This window comes from Durio zibethinus, chromosome 13 (assembly GCF_047325235.1).
Source record: "Durio zibethinus cultivar Kanyao isolate XHJ-2024 chromosome 13, ASM4732523v1, whole genome shotgun sequence".
In the NCBI taxonomy this organism is placed as follows: Eukaryota; Viridiplantae; Streptophyta; class Magnoliopsida; order Malvales; family Malvaceae; genus Durio; species Durio zibethinus.
Window position 1 is genome coordinate 6098281 of NC_143174.1, and position 19537 is coordinate 6117817.

The window sequence follows — 19537 nt, forward strand, 5'->3', positions numbered from 1 at the left end:
ATCATCGACCCAAATGGGCCTAATCATCGATCACACAAATTTTTTTTTTCGCTTTTATCCTCAAAGTTTAAATGTTTATCAAAAAATGCTTTGACCTTTTTTATTTTATTTTGATTTTTTATTATTACATAATATATAAATTTTATTATTATATAATAAATAAATAAATAAATTTTAATTTTTATTATTAATTTTTATTTTAATATTTTAATTATTATTTTGTTTTTTCATTGTAATTAATCATATCATCAATAATTTTTTTATCTAAATACATACCGTATCATTAATTTTAATTTTAATTTTATAATAATAAATTTTATTTTATTATTATTTTAATTTTATTGAAATTAATGTCATCATTTATCTAAATGAATACTTACGTTTATTAGCTTTGTGGTAAAAATATATATATACTTTAGGTTTGTGTACATTGATAATCTTTTTCACAGGATTTTAGCTCGACCTTTTTAATAATACATAACGTACATGCAGCCTGAGTATCTCCTTTGCGTTCAAAGCAGAAACTTGAGAGTTGGAACAAGTGTTTTTAATTGATTGAGCTTTGGTGAATATAACACGTTTAGAAAGCAAGATTCATTGAACCCAAACGAGATTCACACAAGTGGCAAAGACCAAAGAGACCCACCAAATTGAGTCTACCGTCCTGGCGGTTGCTAGATGCTTGGATTTCAAAGGTCAACATAAGCTACCTTTGATTTTGTGTCTTAAAGCCTTTTTGTTTTTAATTAACCCTTTGGCTTAGGCAATTTTGGACCTCAAAAACTTTCTGGTTCAAGCTTCACCTGCCCTTTCAAAAACACCACATTCTTCTCACCTTTCCTTTGCACCAACAGGACTTTTCATTTCCTTTTTTTTCCCATTCTCCTATTTCCTTGTTCATGAATCTTTGACTGAACTCTTCAAACTCTCATTTCCTTTGATACCAACTACCATAGTCATCATTTTCTTTAGTTGGTATCTTTTTATTTTCTTGAATTACACCTTCCAATTATTATAAAAATAACAAAAGCAAAACCCTGATCAGTTTATTGGTTTTTTTTTTTTTTTTGAAGTTTTTAACTGTTGTTGTTTTAAGCTCAACTTCACCAAGAAATATGGTGGGGGCTTTATCTGTGGTGGGTTCATCGGTTATGGACTCTCACACTGGTCCATGTTTGTGCTTGGATGCATTGCCATCGACCAACATGAACCTCAAAAGTGGTGGCTTATTGGTCTTGCGGAGGAATTCAATAAAAAGAAAACATACGGCGGCAAGGCCAGGGTCCATATTGGAGTTAGGCAGCTCTTTTGTAGATTCATGGCGTCATAGTAGGTTGTCATCCAAAATGATTCCAGGTATTGTGAATAAGAGTTCAAAGAAGATGCAGCGTAAGGACCGGAGGCTTGTAGTTTTCAACAATTTAGGAGGGCAGTATGAAGACAGTTTTGAGGATGTTAAAACGGTGAGATGTAGTAACCTCTTCAAAGTTAGACTTTTGCATTAATTTCTATATGTTTTCCTTTTTACAAGTAGAAATTATAATCATGATTAAACTATTTTTAACATGTATATATAGTGTAATTAGATATTGGTACTTCTTGAGGAAAAAAAAAACCAATAAACAACAATAAACACAGACCAGCAATGGCTTGTAAAAACTAATTAACATAATGTGGAACTTGAACCTGAGACTTATTGATTCTAGGCCTATGTCTTATTATTGAGGCAAGACCTCATTGGAAAATTTTGGATTAAGTTACTCAAGATTTTTTTTTTTTTAAATAATTTTCAGTCCAGATTGCATATCTCTTATGTTAGGATACAAAGCAATTGCTCAACTATTGACTACTTTATTGACTATGATTTGCTTCCTGCAGCAATTACTCAACTATTTCACATATAAAGCAGTGAGGACTGTTCTTCATCAGCTCTATGAGATGAATCCACCACAATATACATGGTTCTATCAGTAAGTGGCATCTCTCTGGTGCTATAGAAGTAACTAAGTCTAAAGATTTATTTATTAATGAATCTTATTCTGAAAACATATCTGAGCTTGGGTACAGTTTTAACAGAATGTGGACATAACGAAAGCTGCATGTCTAATCAAATTGTTGCGATGTTTCTTCTATTAAGTCCTGCTTCACTCTTCATTTTGGCAGGTTTGTTGCAACAAATAAGCCCAGTGATGGCAAGCGTTTCATACGCGTCCTTGGGAAGGTAGTTAAAGAGTCTTTTCTTCTTTATTCTTTCTCCTAGAGAACGTATTTCAAGAATCTTTTCTCTTTTGGACAATAAGAACAAATTCAAACTTAACTAGCTTAAGACAGCAAGCTTCTCCGGTCTGGGAAATCTAAATGGTGCAGAACCTGAAAATTGAGATTTTTTTTTTTTCTCTTTCTTGGCCCTTCTAATGACAGAACTACAAGTGCAACCTATAACTAGATATCAACTAACATTATGTAGAACTGTGTATTTGATGTAAAATGTTAGAAAAAGACATTGCGTTTATTCATTCATCTTTGGCAATGGCAGGAGAAGCAAGAGCTTGCTGAAAGAGTGATGATAACAAGGCTTCATTTGTATGGGAAATGGGTTAAGGTAATGAAAAATCTCTCAGCATAAAGGTTTACTTGATTGTTTCTTTAACATATGATGCAGGAAAAGTACGGAAATACATATCTGTTGACCCTGTCTGTTTTGTTGGTACAGAAATGTGACCATGCTCAAATATACAAAGAGATTTCTGATGAGAACTTGGAATTGATGCGCGAAAGGCTCATGGAGACTGTGGTTTGGCCCTCTGATGATACGAACGCAGAGAAGATTGGCTGAGTGGATGCAACTCTATCTGATTTTTTTGCTTTTTCACCTTTTCTTTCTTCTCTTCTTGTTATTAGCCTTAGGTATCCTTTCCGTAGAATCAACAAGTTTGGTCCCAATGAATGTTGTTACTTTATATTTTTTTCACCCAGCTAATAGGCATTGCTGAACACTGTTTATTATAAATCTTATATAATTAAGTACTACCAATCATTTCAGATGGTTCTAAAGGAAGTAACTGAAGCACTTTATCATGCATTTTTCCAGCAATCAAGTAGCAATAGAAAGCACTTTGTCATGCATGACCTCATTCATGATTTAGCCAAATTTTTGTCCAAAGGGTTGTTCGAGTTAGGAGGTCAATGATTCTAATGAAATCTAAAAGACAATTAGTCATTTTTCATTTGCAAGATCAGGTTATGATGAATCTCAAAAGTTCGACGCCTTTGATGAAACCAAGTGTCTGGGGACCTTCCCACCCCTAAAACACCTTTTCTTCTTAACTGCGGTAATTAGATACAACATTGTTATTTTGTTCTTATTTTTATTGGTACTTAAGACTTAGGGATTGAATCCTGTCTTGACTGCAAAATAACAACTACCAAATATATATTTTTTTACTCAAAAAAAGTAAAGAAAAAATACCACCCCTTATTTAAATATCTAGTAACAGGCTCAAAATTTTGATTCACTATCCAGTAATATATTAAGCTTTCAAAAAAACTTAAAAAGAGTGTAACACTTTGGTCAAATAGCAGCCTTCTTAAGTATAGGTTGGAGCAATTTTTTTGCAGCAGAAAACAACAAAGCTTTTTCATTAGAGTGATACACTAATTTGACATGAAATATCTACAACTTCTCATGGTTACACTGTTACATGTACAATGCTCAATTGATACATACACAAAATATCAACCCAAAATGTATGTATCACTATAATGCAATAATTTGAGGTGAAGTGGGAGTTGATCCCGAAAACAATAAGGCTCCCACACTGCTCCAACTGGAAAAAAAAAAAAAAAAGAGGATAATAATAAGAACTGAAAGCAAAAAGCATATAAAAGAGAAAGTTTTAGCCATGAATTGAATAATTTGTATATCCGATACAACCATTGGTAATCAGAGATATATTTGACTTCAAAACAATCTGAAAATTTTTCCAAGTTGAAATGTTCCTCCAAACGGGAACTTTATCCAATTTGACCTTTGATATTTGGAACTGGAGCTCAGGAATTTAGACGCCATAATTTCGTTAATTATCAACCGGCTTTTATGATGAAGCACTTGGCAAAGTCCAGTAATATGACCATAACCAACTAAACCAATCAAACATAAACTAAAAACTCACCATTTTGTTGCAAGCCAGAGGAGAAAGCCTTGGGAATATCTTACAAAAAGATGGGGTGAAGACTGAAAAACAAAACTGCCTCAAAATCCCTTTGCTTTTTCTGTTCAGGTAATGAATGAACAGGGACATCTTTAATTGTTCCCAAAAGCCATAGATTGCCCTAGCACTGTTCTCACACGTAGCTGTACCACAAATATTCATGTTAGGTCAACCAGGAAAGTGAAGTGAATGAAAAACAAATTCTAAAAATAAAATGATAATGACCTTAACATCAACACATGGATCATTAACCATATTCTTCATTTGAGAAAATATCCCAGCATTGCGCAGTTTTTCAAGACGGCCAGATGCGCCAGGACTTAATGGACAAGTAAGATTTAATATTGCCCAGACAGTTACTGCGCGTAGCTGGTTATCATTACTCTGCAAAAACTTCATCATAAAAGATTGATTCTTGTCATCCATTAGTGGAAAGAGTTGGTGCATTACGGCTTCCTTGTGAAACTCATTCCCACTCGCCACATTGCACAGTGCATACATTCCCTACATGGCAAAGAATTCATCATACGCTAAAAAGGGAAAAATACAATTAATGCACTATAAAATCATGGTTTTATTATTTATTTTTGTTCTTTTTATTTCAATTGTGAAAATATGTATCTATGACCTCTAAAATCCTTAAACTTTTGATTTTGACACACTGTGACAGAAGTACATATAGAAACCATATCAAATCCTTGAAAGATACTTGCTAGAATTTTTTACAGTTGCTGCCTTGAACAAAAAGAAGTCAAGAAGACAAATAACCACAATTATAATTAGCTTATTTAGGTGAATACAAACCATACTTCAATAGATAAAAAACAAGTCCTTGAAACCTAACATATATAATGAATTCCTTGATGATATACATTGGCTTATATGCTGATTCAAAATTTATTAGAAAGAACTTACACAAATTAAAAAAAATATACTATAACAGAATGACCTTTCCAATCATTAAGCAAATAAAATAATATCAGGTACAAGTTCAGGCAACTTGTCACATCCAACTAGCCAACTATCAAGTTTGCAAAATTTCTCTCCTAATGGCAACTTTTCAATGTATTTCCCAAAATCAGAATAGCATAAATGATTTGACTCATGAAAAGGGCATCACTGAAGGATGTAGATCTTGAATGCCAGTAAAAGAACTTTCTCCCGGTTAAGGATGCAGAACAATTAAATATGACATCTTCATTCCAAACACGGATGCAAGTTGTGAGATCTTCAATCCAACTTTAAAAGCAATTTCAAAATTTAAATTTTAAACAATTGAATGCTATATATGTTGTTGTTGCATTTTGTTGCTATTCAAACAATAACTGCTCTCTAACTCATTATTTTCCTTGAATCCAAACCTGTATCCCTATCTCAGCTTTTGAAGCACTCTGTAATTGTCTTCCAATGGCCGCTAATATAAGACCATCTTCAGCAAATGCAAACTCAATTGAGTTTATACATCCATCAATTAGATTACGAACAAGGGCCAAAGCTTGCTCTTGCACAGAAGGCTCTGGATCTGCAATGTAAATGCATATTAAGCAGCACCTTGATTTGAACTCACATCAGCACCTAATCTAAAAAACAATGTGAGGGATTGTAAGTAGATAAATCTTATTACCACAGATAAGGCTTGCTAATAAGCATGCAGTGAGTTCTGAGAAAACACTTTCTTTCAACCTGTTGTCTGATAGGAATACAAAGTTCTTCAAAGCCCACAAAGCATTTGACCTGACAGCCGATTCCATCGACTTTGCCAACTGAACCAGCTGCTTCATCCCTCCACATTGTACAAAAATAGATTTACGTGTTGTAAAATCAACCACTATGTTGCTGACAGCACCGAGTGCAGCGACCTGGAAACAAAGGGATTTAATAGACAGTTTTAACATCCACCCCATAAGCTATGATATCGGTTGGAACTAGGTGGATTGACATGTAACCTATAGACAACATAATTGCTGGACAATTAATATAAAGTAAATCTCGTATAATTTGTTTTCTTAATGATTAATCTTAAGTTGATAAAAAAACAGAATACAAGCATATAGCAAAGGTTAAAGCAGCCTTTCAGGTCAAAAGTTAACAGCTTCCAAACTTTACAATATTTCCAAAATATTGACTTCTGTTGATACCAAAATGCACCTTGATAAGTTTTAATAAAACTAAAATGCGAAAAAGAAAACAGGAACCAGCATATTCACAACCCATACAGCATCTAGCAAGGGGAAAGCATGAGGTCTTTCTGGCTTCTGCCGCCACCTAAATCGCCTGCTCATTAATATGGTAAGCCAAAACTGGTCACAAAACCAGACAAAATCAAAGTAAAAAAAAAAGAATGAATCAAGGAAATAAATTTAAGTAAATTCCATTATAATTTCATGAAATTTGGTTAAAATCCAAAATATATATATATATATTTAAATTAGGCTAACCTAACACAGTTGAACTCAATAATATGTTTTAGATTTAACTGTCTTTGTCTGCTCAGAGATGTCAGAGCCACAAATATTAAGGAAGAAATTAGGAAAGCAAAATTTGCTTGAAATCAAATGACAACTGAAACATTGAAATGAAACTCCTGCAATTCTTTCTGTTTTGCGTTTTGACCATACAAAGTAGATATTACCTACCAATTATGCAAATTTGAAATTTAACAGCATGATTACCTGGACAGAAGTTGAAGGGTCAAGAAAAAGCCGAACCAAAGGAATCACAATAACTTCATCCATAAAGTAACCTGCACTCAAATTCTGAATTGGTATTTCATCAGCTATATTAGCACATAAAAATCAAAACAAAATACTGCAAAAAATTGTTATCGCATTACAAACCTTGATTGATCGAGTGACACTTTTCAAACATATACAAGCTGCAGTGCGTACATCAGCACTATCGTCAGTTAGTGCATCAGTTACCAAATTCAACACCTATAATTATGAGAAAATATTAGAAACTTCAATGTAGTTGAAGATTCACACAAATAAGAATCTCCAATAAGATTTGCTTCAGAAAGTGTCTTTAAAGAAAATTACAGAAAAAATGCTTGAGACAATAATTCCTTTAAAGAAAATTATCATAACATTTGCTTCAAGCGTTCAAGGGAACACAACAGACATACTAAGAAGCTTTGTAATCTAATTTATAACTTTACGCTGAAAAATATAGAATAACCACAACATAGAAAATGAAATCTCGAATTGTCTGATTGTCAGGTGAGATCTACTTAAGGGTCTCCTTAAATACATCAGATAGACATGGAAGATTTCTAGGGATAAATATTTTTTGTAAAATTGCAGTAAATGCTGTTTTGGCACTTAGGCGTTTCTTTGTTGTCCCAGCAAAGGCAGGACCAATAGGCCTTTACTAGTCAATTAGTGCCCTGTGATCCACTCTCCAAGATTGGAAAGTTCAGTTAAACAGCATGAGGATAAAGAACCTTTAGCCCTTCAAGAAGCAACAGCAGGCATTTGTGCATTTTTGCTTCAGTTTAGGCACAATGCAAGTGGTGAAAATCTATTTCAATACTAAGAGCAGGTCATTACCAGCACCATCACCTTAATGGTGATGAAGCAACTGGTGGCTGAAAAAGTAGCCAAGGCATGACGCCTACCCCTGAAACTTTCCACTGAGCATAAGTCTGTAGAGATGATGCCTGCAACTATGCCTTCTTGCGGCAAGGATAGCTTTTCAAGCAGGCTTTCTATTTATCCTGCTTTACAACTTTACCTATCTACATGCAAGAGAATAGCGTCTGGGAACATTCGCGATATGGGAAAATCCACCAAAGTAAAAAGGAAGAGGACATTATCTCTGACCTTAATAATATATTTCAAGTAGTAACTTGCAGAAAACAAGATATTATACAGAATTCATTTTTGCGCGTCTGTTGAGGGTGAGGCGGTTAACTTTGTTATGTTTAATACTGACTATTATACTATTAATAGAGACAAAACTAGCAGTTTATGCCTAAAGGAGTAAAATAGTATAACCAAAAGAAGGCCCATGTAATTCTTCCAATAGATATCAGATCTCTATCCCATTTTTCTCTGCAACTCCTACGCTGTATATTTTACTATTTTGTCACTAATTAAAACAGATTCAGTGTGTTTAGTTCTTTTCTGGATATGCGACAATCAAAAGGTAAAGATGAAACTAAAAACAATTAACTGTGCATGTTAATGTACTCTATGAAAAACAAACCTGCAATGAGAGGAACTTAGACCTGCAACTCTCCATCTTTGAGCACATATCAGCTAATGCAAGCAATATTCCCTCATAACGTCTGGGATGCAATGAGCCTTTTTGTAAGTGGTGAAGTAGTTTATCAATAGCATTTGCCTCAAGAGCTAGTTCTTGAAGATCCTCCTTTTGTGCAATTAAACTGGAAAAAGCAAAAGGAGCCTCATCTCCAACTTGACCAGAATCATCAAGAAGCTCAAGCAAAATATGTATTAATTTAGTTTTGATCCCTATATCTTGCAAGAAGAGGGGAGAAGTGTTCCTTATGACAATCAAGCACATGCACGCTAGCAACCTTGTTCGGGGGTACCTGTCCTTTGCTAAATCAATAACAGAACTCAAAGGTCTTCCAATTTCAGGTCCAGAAAATTTCGAAATAATTTCAGGATTATTCTTAAATATTGTAGCTAAAGACTCTAAACTAGCATCTCTCTGACTTAAAGAACCACCTTCAAGAAGGCCATTCAGCTTCCTTAAAATACCAGCATCAAACAACGCTTTCTGCTCTAAACTTGTCTCACAAGAGTGAGTAATTATACTTGCACCAAGTCCATTAACATTTTCATTATTGCTATTCAGTAGTGAGATAAGGAACTCCATGTTTTTCTGTTGAAGAAAATCATACTTTGGGGCCAATTTTGATTGATAAATCATTCTAAGGGCACGAGCACCAGCATCTACTACCTGAAGAAAGAAAAGCCATAGAAGTTATCAAAAAGAAGAGATACGCAAAAAAGGAATAGAAAGCTCAAGACAAGCTTAAAACTAGAGTTCTCACTTTCTAAATGCATTACATGATGATATTATTTGAAAAGGTCAACAGGGATAAAGAATCTTTCTGAAAGTCTCAAATCTGCCATAGAAAGAGAGACAACAGATCACCCACAACCTCAGGAGCAGTGATGCTGCAGCAGATTCACAAATAGAAACTCTATGGAAAGCATCTTAGAGATCTGGAAGATTCTTTGAACAAAACAAGCGTTGATCTTTGCAGTGAGAAAAAACATCAAAGGACAGCAAGTACTCCAAAGTGTTACCAACCATTGTTAAGTTAATGAAACTTGTTTCATATGGTTTAAGATGAATGAAACTAGTGTAGACTGTATGAAAGAATACCAGAACTCCCGAAAGGTTGTCTATGGAGACAATAAAAACAGCTACAGTTCTATATGAATTGGAATTGAACGGAAAAAAAAAAAAAAACGATTGCCATATGCAGTCTCATGAAATTCAAAATTGAGATGGCTTAGCTAAGTAGACAGTTACTAGTTATAGTTACAGTAATAAACAATGTAGCCTCCTTTTTGACAATCCGGTATGCAATTAATCTTAATCTTATCTATCAAAAATCTTAGGACTTAAAATTTTTTTTAAGCAAATTGATAAAGAATGCTAGAAACTTTTTCCAAAACACTAAATTACTCCCATATCTCCATATGGTCGGTTATTGTATGACATTTTTGACACAAAAATATTCATTGGCGTTACAGCACTACTTTTACCACCATTTCTGATATCTTAAAAGAAACAGCAAATTGAAAAAGTACAAAGAAATTTGGCAGCGACCTTAGCATCTTAATTGAGCAAACAGTACAATTATCCTCATTTAGTTTAATAAACTAAGGATGTGTTTGGTACACAAGATATGATAAGATAAGATGATATTATGAATAAGATTAGATTAAATAATGTCATCCTATCTTGTGTTTGATATGTGCGAGGATTAAAATAGGATAATTTATTTATTGGTCAAAATTATCCTTCCTTAAAGTTATACAATTTAAATTATCGATGTAATTTTAAAGGTATAATAGGACATGTAAGTTTAATCCTATGGATTAAAAATAATCCTCTTCACTTTGGGATGATTGAATTATCCTATACTAAGAGGATGAGTAATCCTCCTTGTAATCATATCCTTTCATTTAGATACAAACTAAACATAATATAGGATGATTATCATTCTATCCTATTTATCATCATATACACCAAACATGACCTAAATATGCTTATACAATTTAAAACAAAAACATTAAATCTAAATTCCAATTTCTCTTCCCTTTTTTCTGTCTTCAAAATTTCTCAATACGAAATAGACCACAATACCAAATTACAAAAAAATCAAATCTTTTTTTTAATAACTCAAATAAGTTAACAAAACATAAATGGATCAAATAAAGAGATACAAGATGAAATTAGATACAATTTCCAAATTTCGAAATCTCTTATGCTCACTTTTCTACCAATTTCCCTGTCCGATGCAAAATTTTACTATTTAAGATTAAAAAGGATAGATAATAATCACCTTCTCATTAGAACTTCCGAGAAGCCGAAAGAGATTAGGGAAGGCGCCCGCATCGACCACGGCATGGACTCCGGCGTCGAAGCCACAAGCGAAGCTACCGAGAGCCGCGGCTGACTGGACCAGAATGTTATTAATATTATCGTTGTTGCAGTTGCTGTCAATGACGTTATCGACTGAATCGGCTAGAATGCCTGAGACGGCGGGGACGGCGCCGATCTTGAGGAAGGAAAGCTTCTTGGTACGATTCCCGATTATTTGGTTTTTAACCTCGCGAAGGGCCCTGACCTTGATCTCTGGATCGGCGGAGGCCAACAGCGAGAGGAGCTCTCTCGGTCTGTGGTTGTTGACAGTGGCGCTAGGCATGACGGTGGAGGTGGCGATGGCGGTGGCGAGCCCCACGGAGCTGTAAAATCTATTTTAGGAGAAACGAAATGTTTGGAGGATTTTGAATGGTCTTTTGCTGCTTCGTTTTTTTTTTTGGTTAAGGTTTAGCTTAAACTCGGTCAACTTAATTTCAACCAAAATTTCCGTTTTTTATTTTAATTTTTAGAAACACATGAGTTCGGAACAAAAATTTTTCGTATTTTCCATCTATTTACACGTATACGGATCAATGGATAAGCTTGAATAATTATTTACTTATTAATTTCATCTAAATATATATTTTTTAGAAGTTTTAATAATAATCAAACTATAGCATAATTAGAAAACTAAAGTCATATATAATAAGACTTGAACTTTGACTTTAAAATTCTAAGGCTTCTTTTTTTTCATAAAGCTAATACCCTATTAACTCATTTAAATATATACTTACAATATCTTATTTTTACTAGTATATAAAGTTATTATCATTTAAGGATAAACTTGCGTTTGTAGTGCAAAGGTTAGGATAATTGCCTTCTAGGGTTTGTCTTCCAACAAACACTTAATTAGTTTAAATTTGCATTTGGAGGAAGAAGACTCTAATGCTCAATTTGTTTTAATTAGTTTGCATTTGGAGGAAGAGTACTCTAATGCTCGAATTATTGATGAAACTTTGAGAGAGAATAATTAAATATAGGTTGTAATTATGAATAAAATTAAAAAAAAAGTAATTGAATATAAGTTGCGACACGAGATTATAATTTTTGAAAATCAATTTGGGTTTATGTTAAAACACTCAACAACAAAGTAATTCACCAATTGAGGGTTTTCGATCAAGAAAAAAAATCCACAAATGATATTTGTTGACTCAGAGAAAGTATATGATAGGTATTTATTGACTTAGAAAAAGTCTACAATATAGTTTATTGAAAGATGTTTTGGTGGGTAAAAAAAAAAAATTCTTTAAAATACATTAACATAGTTAAAGATATGTATAAAGAAGTTGTAATGAATGTGATCATGTTTGGGGGTATGACTAATAACTTTTTCATTACCTCAAGATTGCATTAAGGCTTAACACTAAGCTCATTTCTTTTTGCATTAGTTATGGATGAGTTCACAAAACATATCTAAGATAAAATATTATGGTGCATGCTATTTGTCGATGATATAGCTTTAATTGCTAAAACTAGTAATAATCTTAATGCAAAATTAGAATTATGGAGACATTAGAATTATTGAGACATACACTGAAGTCTCGAGAGTTTAAATTAAGTAAATATAAAATTGAATAAATAAAATGTAAGTTTAGCAATCACAGGGAAACAAATGATAGTGTGATTAAGTTGGAATGTGAGGTACTACCAAAGAGTAGTCATTTTTATATTTGGGATCAATTATTCAAAGCAATGTGGAGATAAAAAGGGATGTAAATCATGTGATTTTAAAAGGATGGGCGAGATGACAAAGTGTTTTGAGTGTGTTGTGTGATCAGAATATACCTTTAAAGTTCAAAGCAAAGTTGTATAAAACAATTGTAAGGCTTGTGTTATATGAAGCTAAATGTTGGGCTGTTAAAAAATAATATGAAAAGAAAATAAGCATAGTTGAGATGAGAATATTTAGATGGATGTGTGGTAAGACTTGAAGAGATAAAATCAAAAGTTAAGAGATTCAAAAAAATTAGGGGTAATCCAAATTGAGGACAAGATGATAGAAAATAGTTTGAAATGGTTTGAACATGTGAAACGTAGATCTATCTGTGCATTAATTAGAAAAAATAAGCTTTTAGATTTAGGAGAAACCAAAATTTCTAGAAGTAAACTACGAAAGATGTTGATGTAAGTAATAAGAAATGATATGATGATTAAAAAAGTAAATGAAAAAGTTATTTTTGTTAAAAATGATTGACACTAAAAATTCAAAACTACAGCCTAATATGATTTTTTTTTTTTTGGGCTTTCATTCAATGATACCAGAGTTATGAGATATAAAACTTAGTTTGTTGTTATTGTTGTATCATTTAAAGACAATTAATTCTTTTTTACGAAGGATAATTTATTTTTAAAATTTAATTTTCATGTATTTTTATTTCAATTAGAGGTGGCAAATAGATAGATCAGGCTAGATTTGGATTAGCTTAGATCATTTGGGATCACATCATTTGGCATAAAAAAAATCGAAACATTTCAAGTTCAGGTTAAGAGAAAAGAAAGATCCTTTTGGATTCAATTTATTTCAAATTAGGTCAATTTAAGTTCAGGTCAATTTGGATTCATATTATTTAGGATTTTGACTAATTTAGATTTAGAATATTTCAATTTTGAGTCATTTCAGTTTTGGATTATTGAAGTTTGACCTACAAGTCATTCATGTGCAATTTGTGAACTTTTAAAATTAAATAAAGATAATTAAATTATATAAAAATTAAAATAAAAAATGAATTAAAAGAATTTGCTAATAATATGAAATTATGTATTAAATATAAAATTAATTTTGTTCATGATAAAAAAAATTAATTTTGGTTATGAGTTATGCTTATATATGTAGATTTGATTTTGTGTTTTGTAATTAGTTTCATTGACTTATTCTTAATTTCTTTAAGTTTTTTTTTTTTTGTTTTTTAAAATTATTATTTATCTATTTAATTATTTTTATTATATTGTTAAACTAAAAAAAGAAATAGACTTTTAATTTTTTAAACATTATTAAGAAAAATAATAGTAAAGGAAAGATATTAAAGATATAGTTTGAATTTTTAAAATTTTAATAAAATTATGCTATATTTATTATTTTTAATTACAATAGTACTTTAGAAAATAAAACTATATTCAATTTAATTTTGGATCATTTCATGCGAGTGTTTTAGATTATTTTAATTTGAATCTTTTTGAGTTTGGATTAATTTGAGTTTAAATGATTTTACACTCATGTCAAATTTGATTCAATTTGATTTAGGTTTGGATTGGTTTTAAGTTATTGACTCTTTTGTTAAATTGGGTATTAAATTTGCATTGTCTTAAATTCATATTTCATGGCAATCCTATATATAAATCTTGCATATTTTATTTTACAAGTCTTAATTCATAGTTTTGTTTGTTTTTTCTTTTCTTTTATCTTTTTATTTCTATTTACTTTTATTTTTATTATTTTTTATATTTAATAGTTATTTTTAAATATTTTAATTTTTTTGTGTGGGTCTTTTTTCAATGTCACATCTTAAACTTTTTTTTTATTTTTTTTGCTTTTTTTAGCTCTTTTATATTAAAAATTTTCTTTATTTTTTAGTTTTTAGGCCTCATTTGATAGTATATGTCAATCCCTTTGTTTTTTTCATTTTCTTTTCATTTTTTTTCTTTTTTCTATTTATTTTTTCTTTCTGTTCTTTTTATATTAAATAAATATCTTTAAAATTTTTTCTTTGTAGGACTCATTCAATATTATTGATTAAAAATATATATTTTTCATACTTTTCTTTTTTATATTTTTTTAATAAGATAATTTTGTAAGAAAATGATATTAACAGAGGTTTGTTTCACCTTTTTTTGTTTTTATTTTTAAAAAAAATTCATGATATAAATATTGAAAGAACAATTCATCATTACTAATATTATGTGGTAACTAGAGATGGCAATGGGTCAAGGCAAGTCGAATTTTTGCTTTCCCTACATCTGACCCAAAATTTTAGCAGTCATCGCCATTCCCCAACCCACCCCCACTCGAAGGTTTTATTTGTAAAACCCGACCTTGACTCATTAAGAAAAGGTGTTTCTTCGACCCAACTCAACAATACCTCACAACTAAAAGCAAAAAAAAAGAAATGAACTAAAAACAACAAGTCTCAAACAGTAGGCACCTAACGAATCAAAAGCAACAAAAACATTACCTGAATTAGCATTATTGTATAGCCCCATTGGGCCATTTCATTAAATAATTTTAATTCTTTGTTAAAAATAATTCATAGATTAATTGGTAATTTTGAGTGATTGATTCTCCTTAAATATTTCGTATTGAATTTTAGTCCATCAGATGATAGAAAAATTACTTATGCTAGAAAAATAAAAAAATGTTACAATTGGCATTTGAATTTTATGAGAAATAAAATGTTACAATTCATTGAGACAAAAATTAAACACTTTAAATGCTTAACAAAGAACATTAAAAAAAGAACAAATCTATGAGAAATAAAGGGATAGGGACTAATTGTAAATGGTGAGTGGTGAAGAAAGTACAAAGGCTCAAAAAGTAACTTAGCTAGTATAATCAAAACTATAGTTCATGTTCCTTGATGAATTGTAGCTACTAAAGTGATAGGGCTAGCAATAGGAATAATGCTAGTAGAGTGGTGAAGATACACATGTAGTAACATACGATAGAAAACATGGTAAGAGATCATGTGATAAGAATGTTCCTAACTTAGATGAAGTTGTTGGGTGGATAAATAAAGCATTTGGGAGAGAAGTTTGTGGGTTAGGTGGATGGATGGGAAAATAATTTGTAGAGACTTGAGACAGGTGAAGGTTGGGATTAGACTTAGAAGTAGGTTTATTAGGAAAAAATAGGGAAATAAGAAACCCTAAAAAAATGCATATATATATATATACAAGGGCATTTTGATAAATATCTCAAATGGGTTGGGTGGGTTTCATATAAACTTGCTTCTGACCCAACTTTGACATTAAAAAAAAAAAAATTCTCCAACCTGAAATCCATTTTTCAAAATAAAAACCCAACCCTATCAGGTTAGGTCGGGTTAAAATCCATCGATTTTAGGTTGATTTGCCATCCCTAGTGGCAACTCAACTTTTTGTAAGCATAATATTTGAATGATCTATATGTAAATATTAGAATACCAATCAATCAATTCGCATACTTATTTAGGAAATCATAGTTGATATGCGAAAGTAACAACAATTTTCTTAGGAAATTTTTTAAGAAAAAAAGTCAATCGAGGTACGAATGACAAAATATCCATATTCGATGGGTTTCGATTCATTCGATCCAATATGTGTATTCTTTTTAAATTTGAGATCAGATCAAGTTTTTTTCAAAAATCGAGGTTAGTTCGAATAAGTTTAGAATGTTTCGTCTTATTTGAATATATATAAATATATTTTATTACTTAATTATTTATATATATGTATTATATTAATAAAGTTATTATTTAATACCTTAATTTAATAAATTCATATGCCATCCTCATTTGACCTTTTTGTTATTTAAAAAAAAAATTAATTTTTTAATTAGATAAATTTTATAACAAAAAAGTCAATGAATGTATGGATGACAAAGCGACTTATATCTCATGAGTTTTTATTTGTCCTAATCCATTATGTGTGGATTTATCATGTTTTGTCTTGTCCTAAGTATATATATATATAATTATATTTTTAATTTTTTATTTAAAATTATATTTATATATGTATTATATTAATGAAATTATTATTTAATACCTCAATTTAATAAAAATATTATATTTATACATAATTAAGGTGTATTCCCTCCATCAATCCATTATATAAATTTTATTTATTTTGATTTTTGTTTGTCTCTTTTTAAAGTTATAGATGTGCCACCTTTTTTTCTTTCTTTGTTTTTAACTTAGAAAAGTTTTGTGGAAAAAAAACCAATTAAGGTATTAACATTGCACCCTAATTTGGTTTTTTCCTTATACCTTTTTTTGTTTTTTAATTAGATAAATTTTGTAATAAAAATAGTAGATTGAGAGGGATAGAAAAGCAATTCGTATATAATAGGTTTTAATTTGACCAATTCGATAGGAGTGTTTTTTTTTTTCAAGATTGAGTTATAGCAAATAAAGTTATTTAAAGAAAACCGAAGTCAAGTTGATGACTAATTAATGGTGTTTTGTCTTGATCCATCTTGAGATATATATAGAAGTATATAATTTATTATTCATAGTATAATTTTACACATTTTAGCTTTAAATGCCCTTTTTTGCTCTTTTTTTCTTTTTTTTTCTTTTTCCTTTTTATACTCTTTATATTTAATAAATAATATTTTTTTGAAGATTTATGATTGAATTCATTTCATATTATTGATTAAAATTTTTTTTTGTTTTTTTTTTTAACTTTTTTCTTTCTTTGTTTTGTTAATTAGATAAATTTTGTGAGAAAATAATGTCAATCAAAGTGTTCACGTAGCATTCTCGTTTTATTTTTTTCTTTCACTTTTTTTAATAGATAAATTTTATAATGAAATGAGTATATTGATGAGGATGAAAAACACAATTAATATTCGTTTAGTTTCAATTCGTCATGATTTGATATGACTATTTTTGTAAAAATCAATATTAAATCAAGTCGAGTTGATTTTTTTAAGTATGAATGGGTCAGAAGTTGATTTTGGGTGTTTTGCCACCTTGTGGTATGTATAAAAGCATATATTTTATTATTAATTTAATTTTATATTTATATATTTTATTAATAAAATTATTATTTAATACTTTAATTCAAAAAATTAATATTTTAAACTCACTGTAAATCTCCATATGGCACCTTCAATGAGCTCTTCTTTTTTTTACTTTTTGTTTTGGTTTTTAATTTTAGTTTTTAATTTTTTGTTTTTTTTTTATTTTAATTTTTATTTGAAAAATTATGTGAGAGAAGAAGGCGAATTGAGATATTTAGGTAACAATCGAACTTGATTTCTTTTATACCTTTTGTCCTTTTTGAATTAGATAAAGTTTGTAGTAAAAAATCAAGAATGTAAAAAACATTTTTAATTTAATTTTATTAAAATGTATATCAAAATAATAAAAAATTAAATAAACTAAATTATTTTAAATAGTATAAAATATTTATTTTAATCAATAAAAAATTGAACTCATGACATCATACTAGTTCGCTTCTTCTTTGTATTAAACTCATATTTTCATGTCAATTTGTATTAAATTTGAATTTAAAAAATTTTTCCTAATTAAAATTTTTAATGTGATTTATAGCTTTTTGAATTTAAGAACTTTTTTTTATGAATTGAATTTGAAAATTTTAATCTATTCTTAAACTATTCTTTCTTTTATACTTAACTAATTTAAGAATATATTATGTGTATAAACGGATCTATAATCATTAAACATCTATTTTAATTTATGTTAGTTGCTTCAAAAGTTAATTAAAAAAATTTGATCTATAGCAAATTATTTATTCATTATATGAATAAACGCAAGTAAAATTACATGTGTACAATCGAACCCACGTATATCCTTTCATTGCTTTAATCGACCTGTTATAATTCGATGATACCAATGAACTTTCACAATATAATATTCTTGGCAAAATTAACCTAATTTATAACTTTTTTTTTTTTCGCTTCAATTAAGTGATCTAACTTCACTTTTACCTAAAAAAATGTCCAACTTAGGATTATTTGGTGATTGACTTACAAAGGAAACTGACATGAAATATAAAGTTTGTACTAATAACAGCTATTCAATCAGACAAGCAAATTAGTAGTTTAGACCCTTGAGAGAATCGCCAAGGAAACTGACGCGAATTGAAGTTTGACTCCTGTTTAATGGGAAGATAAAGCCAAACCTTAAGCACATGAAAGCATATAAAAGGAGCTATTTTGAATTCAAAAAGTTTACGCTATTGTGTTCTAGTATTCTCTATGCCTCATTTACATCTCTTTTTTTTTTTTTATTGATATAAGATACCTCACGTATAAACCTTTTTCTGTTCGCTTGTGAATTGTTTTTGCATATGAATTTGCAATGGAGTTCAACAGTTTATATACATATTTTGAACCAAAAGATTTGATATATATTATATCAGATTATGTGCACTGATGTATTTTTTATCCTTTATTTTGAATCTAGTAAGTTTTAGGCAGAGAAAAAATTTGATAAATCTATGTTCAATTTGCCCCACAAGGCTATAAATAAAGACATGGACAAATGAAATGTTTGCAAGCAAGCATGATTCCAACTTCCAAGTTCCAACCCAAAGTTTTGTTTCTTTTCTTGAGGTTGACCATTGAAAATGGAAAACAAAATGGGGAAAATAAATAAATAAATATATATGTAGATATATAAAACTACAGAAAATAGAATGAATTCTGAAAATTGTTCAGCACCAAGAATTATTTGCAATTTAAAGGAATGTTCGGAGCAATAATATTGATAAAGAAACGGCAGCTGGATAGAAAAGAGTTTCAGAAACATAACAAGCAGAAAGGAAGAACTCAAGACATTTAAAAATATTATATATATATATACTTCTATTAATGTGTTAAATGAAGAAGCAAGTTCACAGTATTTATGATGCTCCTAATCAACTAGTGAAGTAATAAAAAATAGGAAGTTACATAAGACTGACATAAAGGATTAAGGTCTTGCATTAGCCAGTGAATGCTTCCAGAACGTGGAGACTGGAGATAAAGTATCACATAA

At 30.0% G+C, this 19537-nt stretch overlaps 2 protein-coding genes across 7 annotated transcripts; one reads left to right on the top strand and one right to left on the bottom strand.

The window, feature by feature from the left end:
• The first annotated feature begins 782 nt into the window (after window positions 1–782).
• On the top strand, window positions 783–3058 carry LOC111302736 (chaperonin-like RbcX protein 2, chloroplastic). The gene is made up of 5 exons (XM_022898515.2): window positions 783–1463; window positions 1879–1970; window positions 2164–2221; window positions 2537–2602; window positions 2714–3058. The coding sequence occupies exons 1-5, from the start codon at window positions 1116–1118 to the stop codon at window positions 2834–2836; spliced, it is 687 nt and encodes a 228-aa protein (XP_022754250.1). The 5' UTR covers window positions 783–1115; the 3' UTR covers window positions 2837–3058.
• A 508-nt stretch (window positions 3059–3566) lies between these two features.
• LOC111302735 (uncharacterized) lies at window positions 3567–11244 on the bottom strand. 6 transcript variants are annotated; one of them, XR_016327134.1, is made up of 11 exons: window positions 10762–10887; window positions 9235–9309; window positions 8418–9140; window positions 7049–7144; window positions 6884–6967; window positions 6428–6511; window positions 5836–6070; window positions 5573–5733; window positions 4437–4715; window positions 4173–4354; window positions 3567–3827 (listed from the first exon to the last, which is right to left on the bottom strand). XR_016327134.1 is itself a non-coding variant. In XM_089742808.1 (9 exons), the coding sequence occupies exons 1-9, from the start codon at window positions 11122–11124 to the stop codon at window positions 4304–4306; spliced, it is 2076 nt and encodes a 691-aa protein (XP_089598934.1). In that variant the 5' UTR covers window positions 11125–11244; the 3' UTR covers window positions 3883–4303. The 6 variants fall into 6 exon arrangements, 2 of the variants coding, with proteins under 2 accessions (XP_089598934.1, XP_089598935.1); XR_016327132.1 differs by lacking the exon at window positions 9235–9309 and having other exon boundaries at window positions 10762–11244; XR_016327135.1 differs by lacking the exon at window positions 6428–6511 and having other exon boundaries at window positions 10762–10885.
• Between the last annotated feature and the right edge of the window lie 8293 nt (window positions 11245–19537).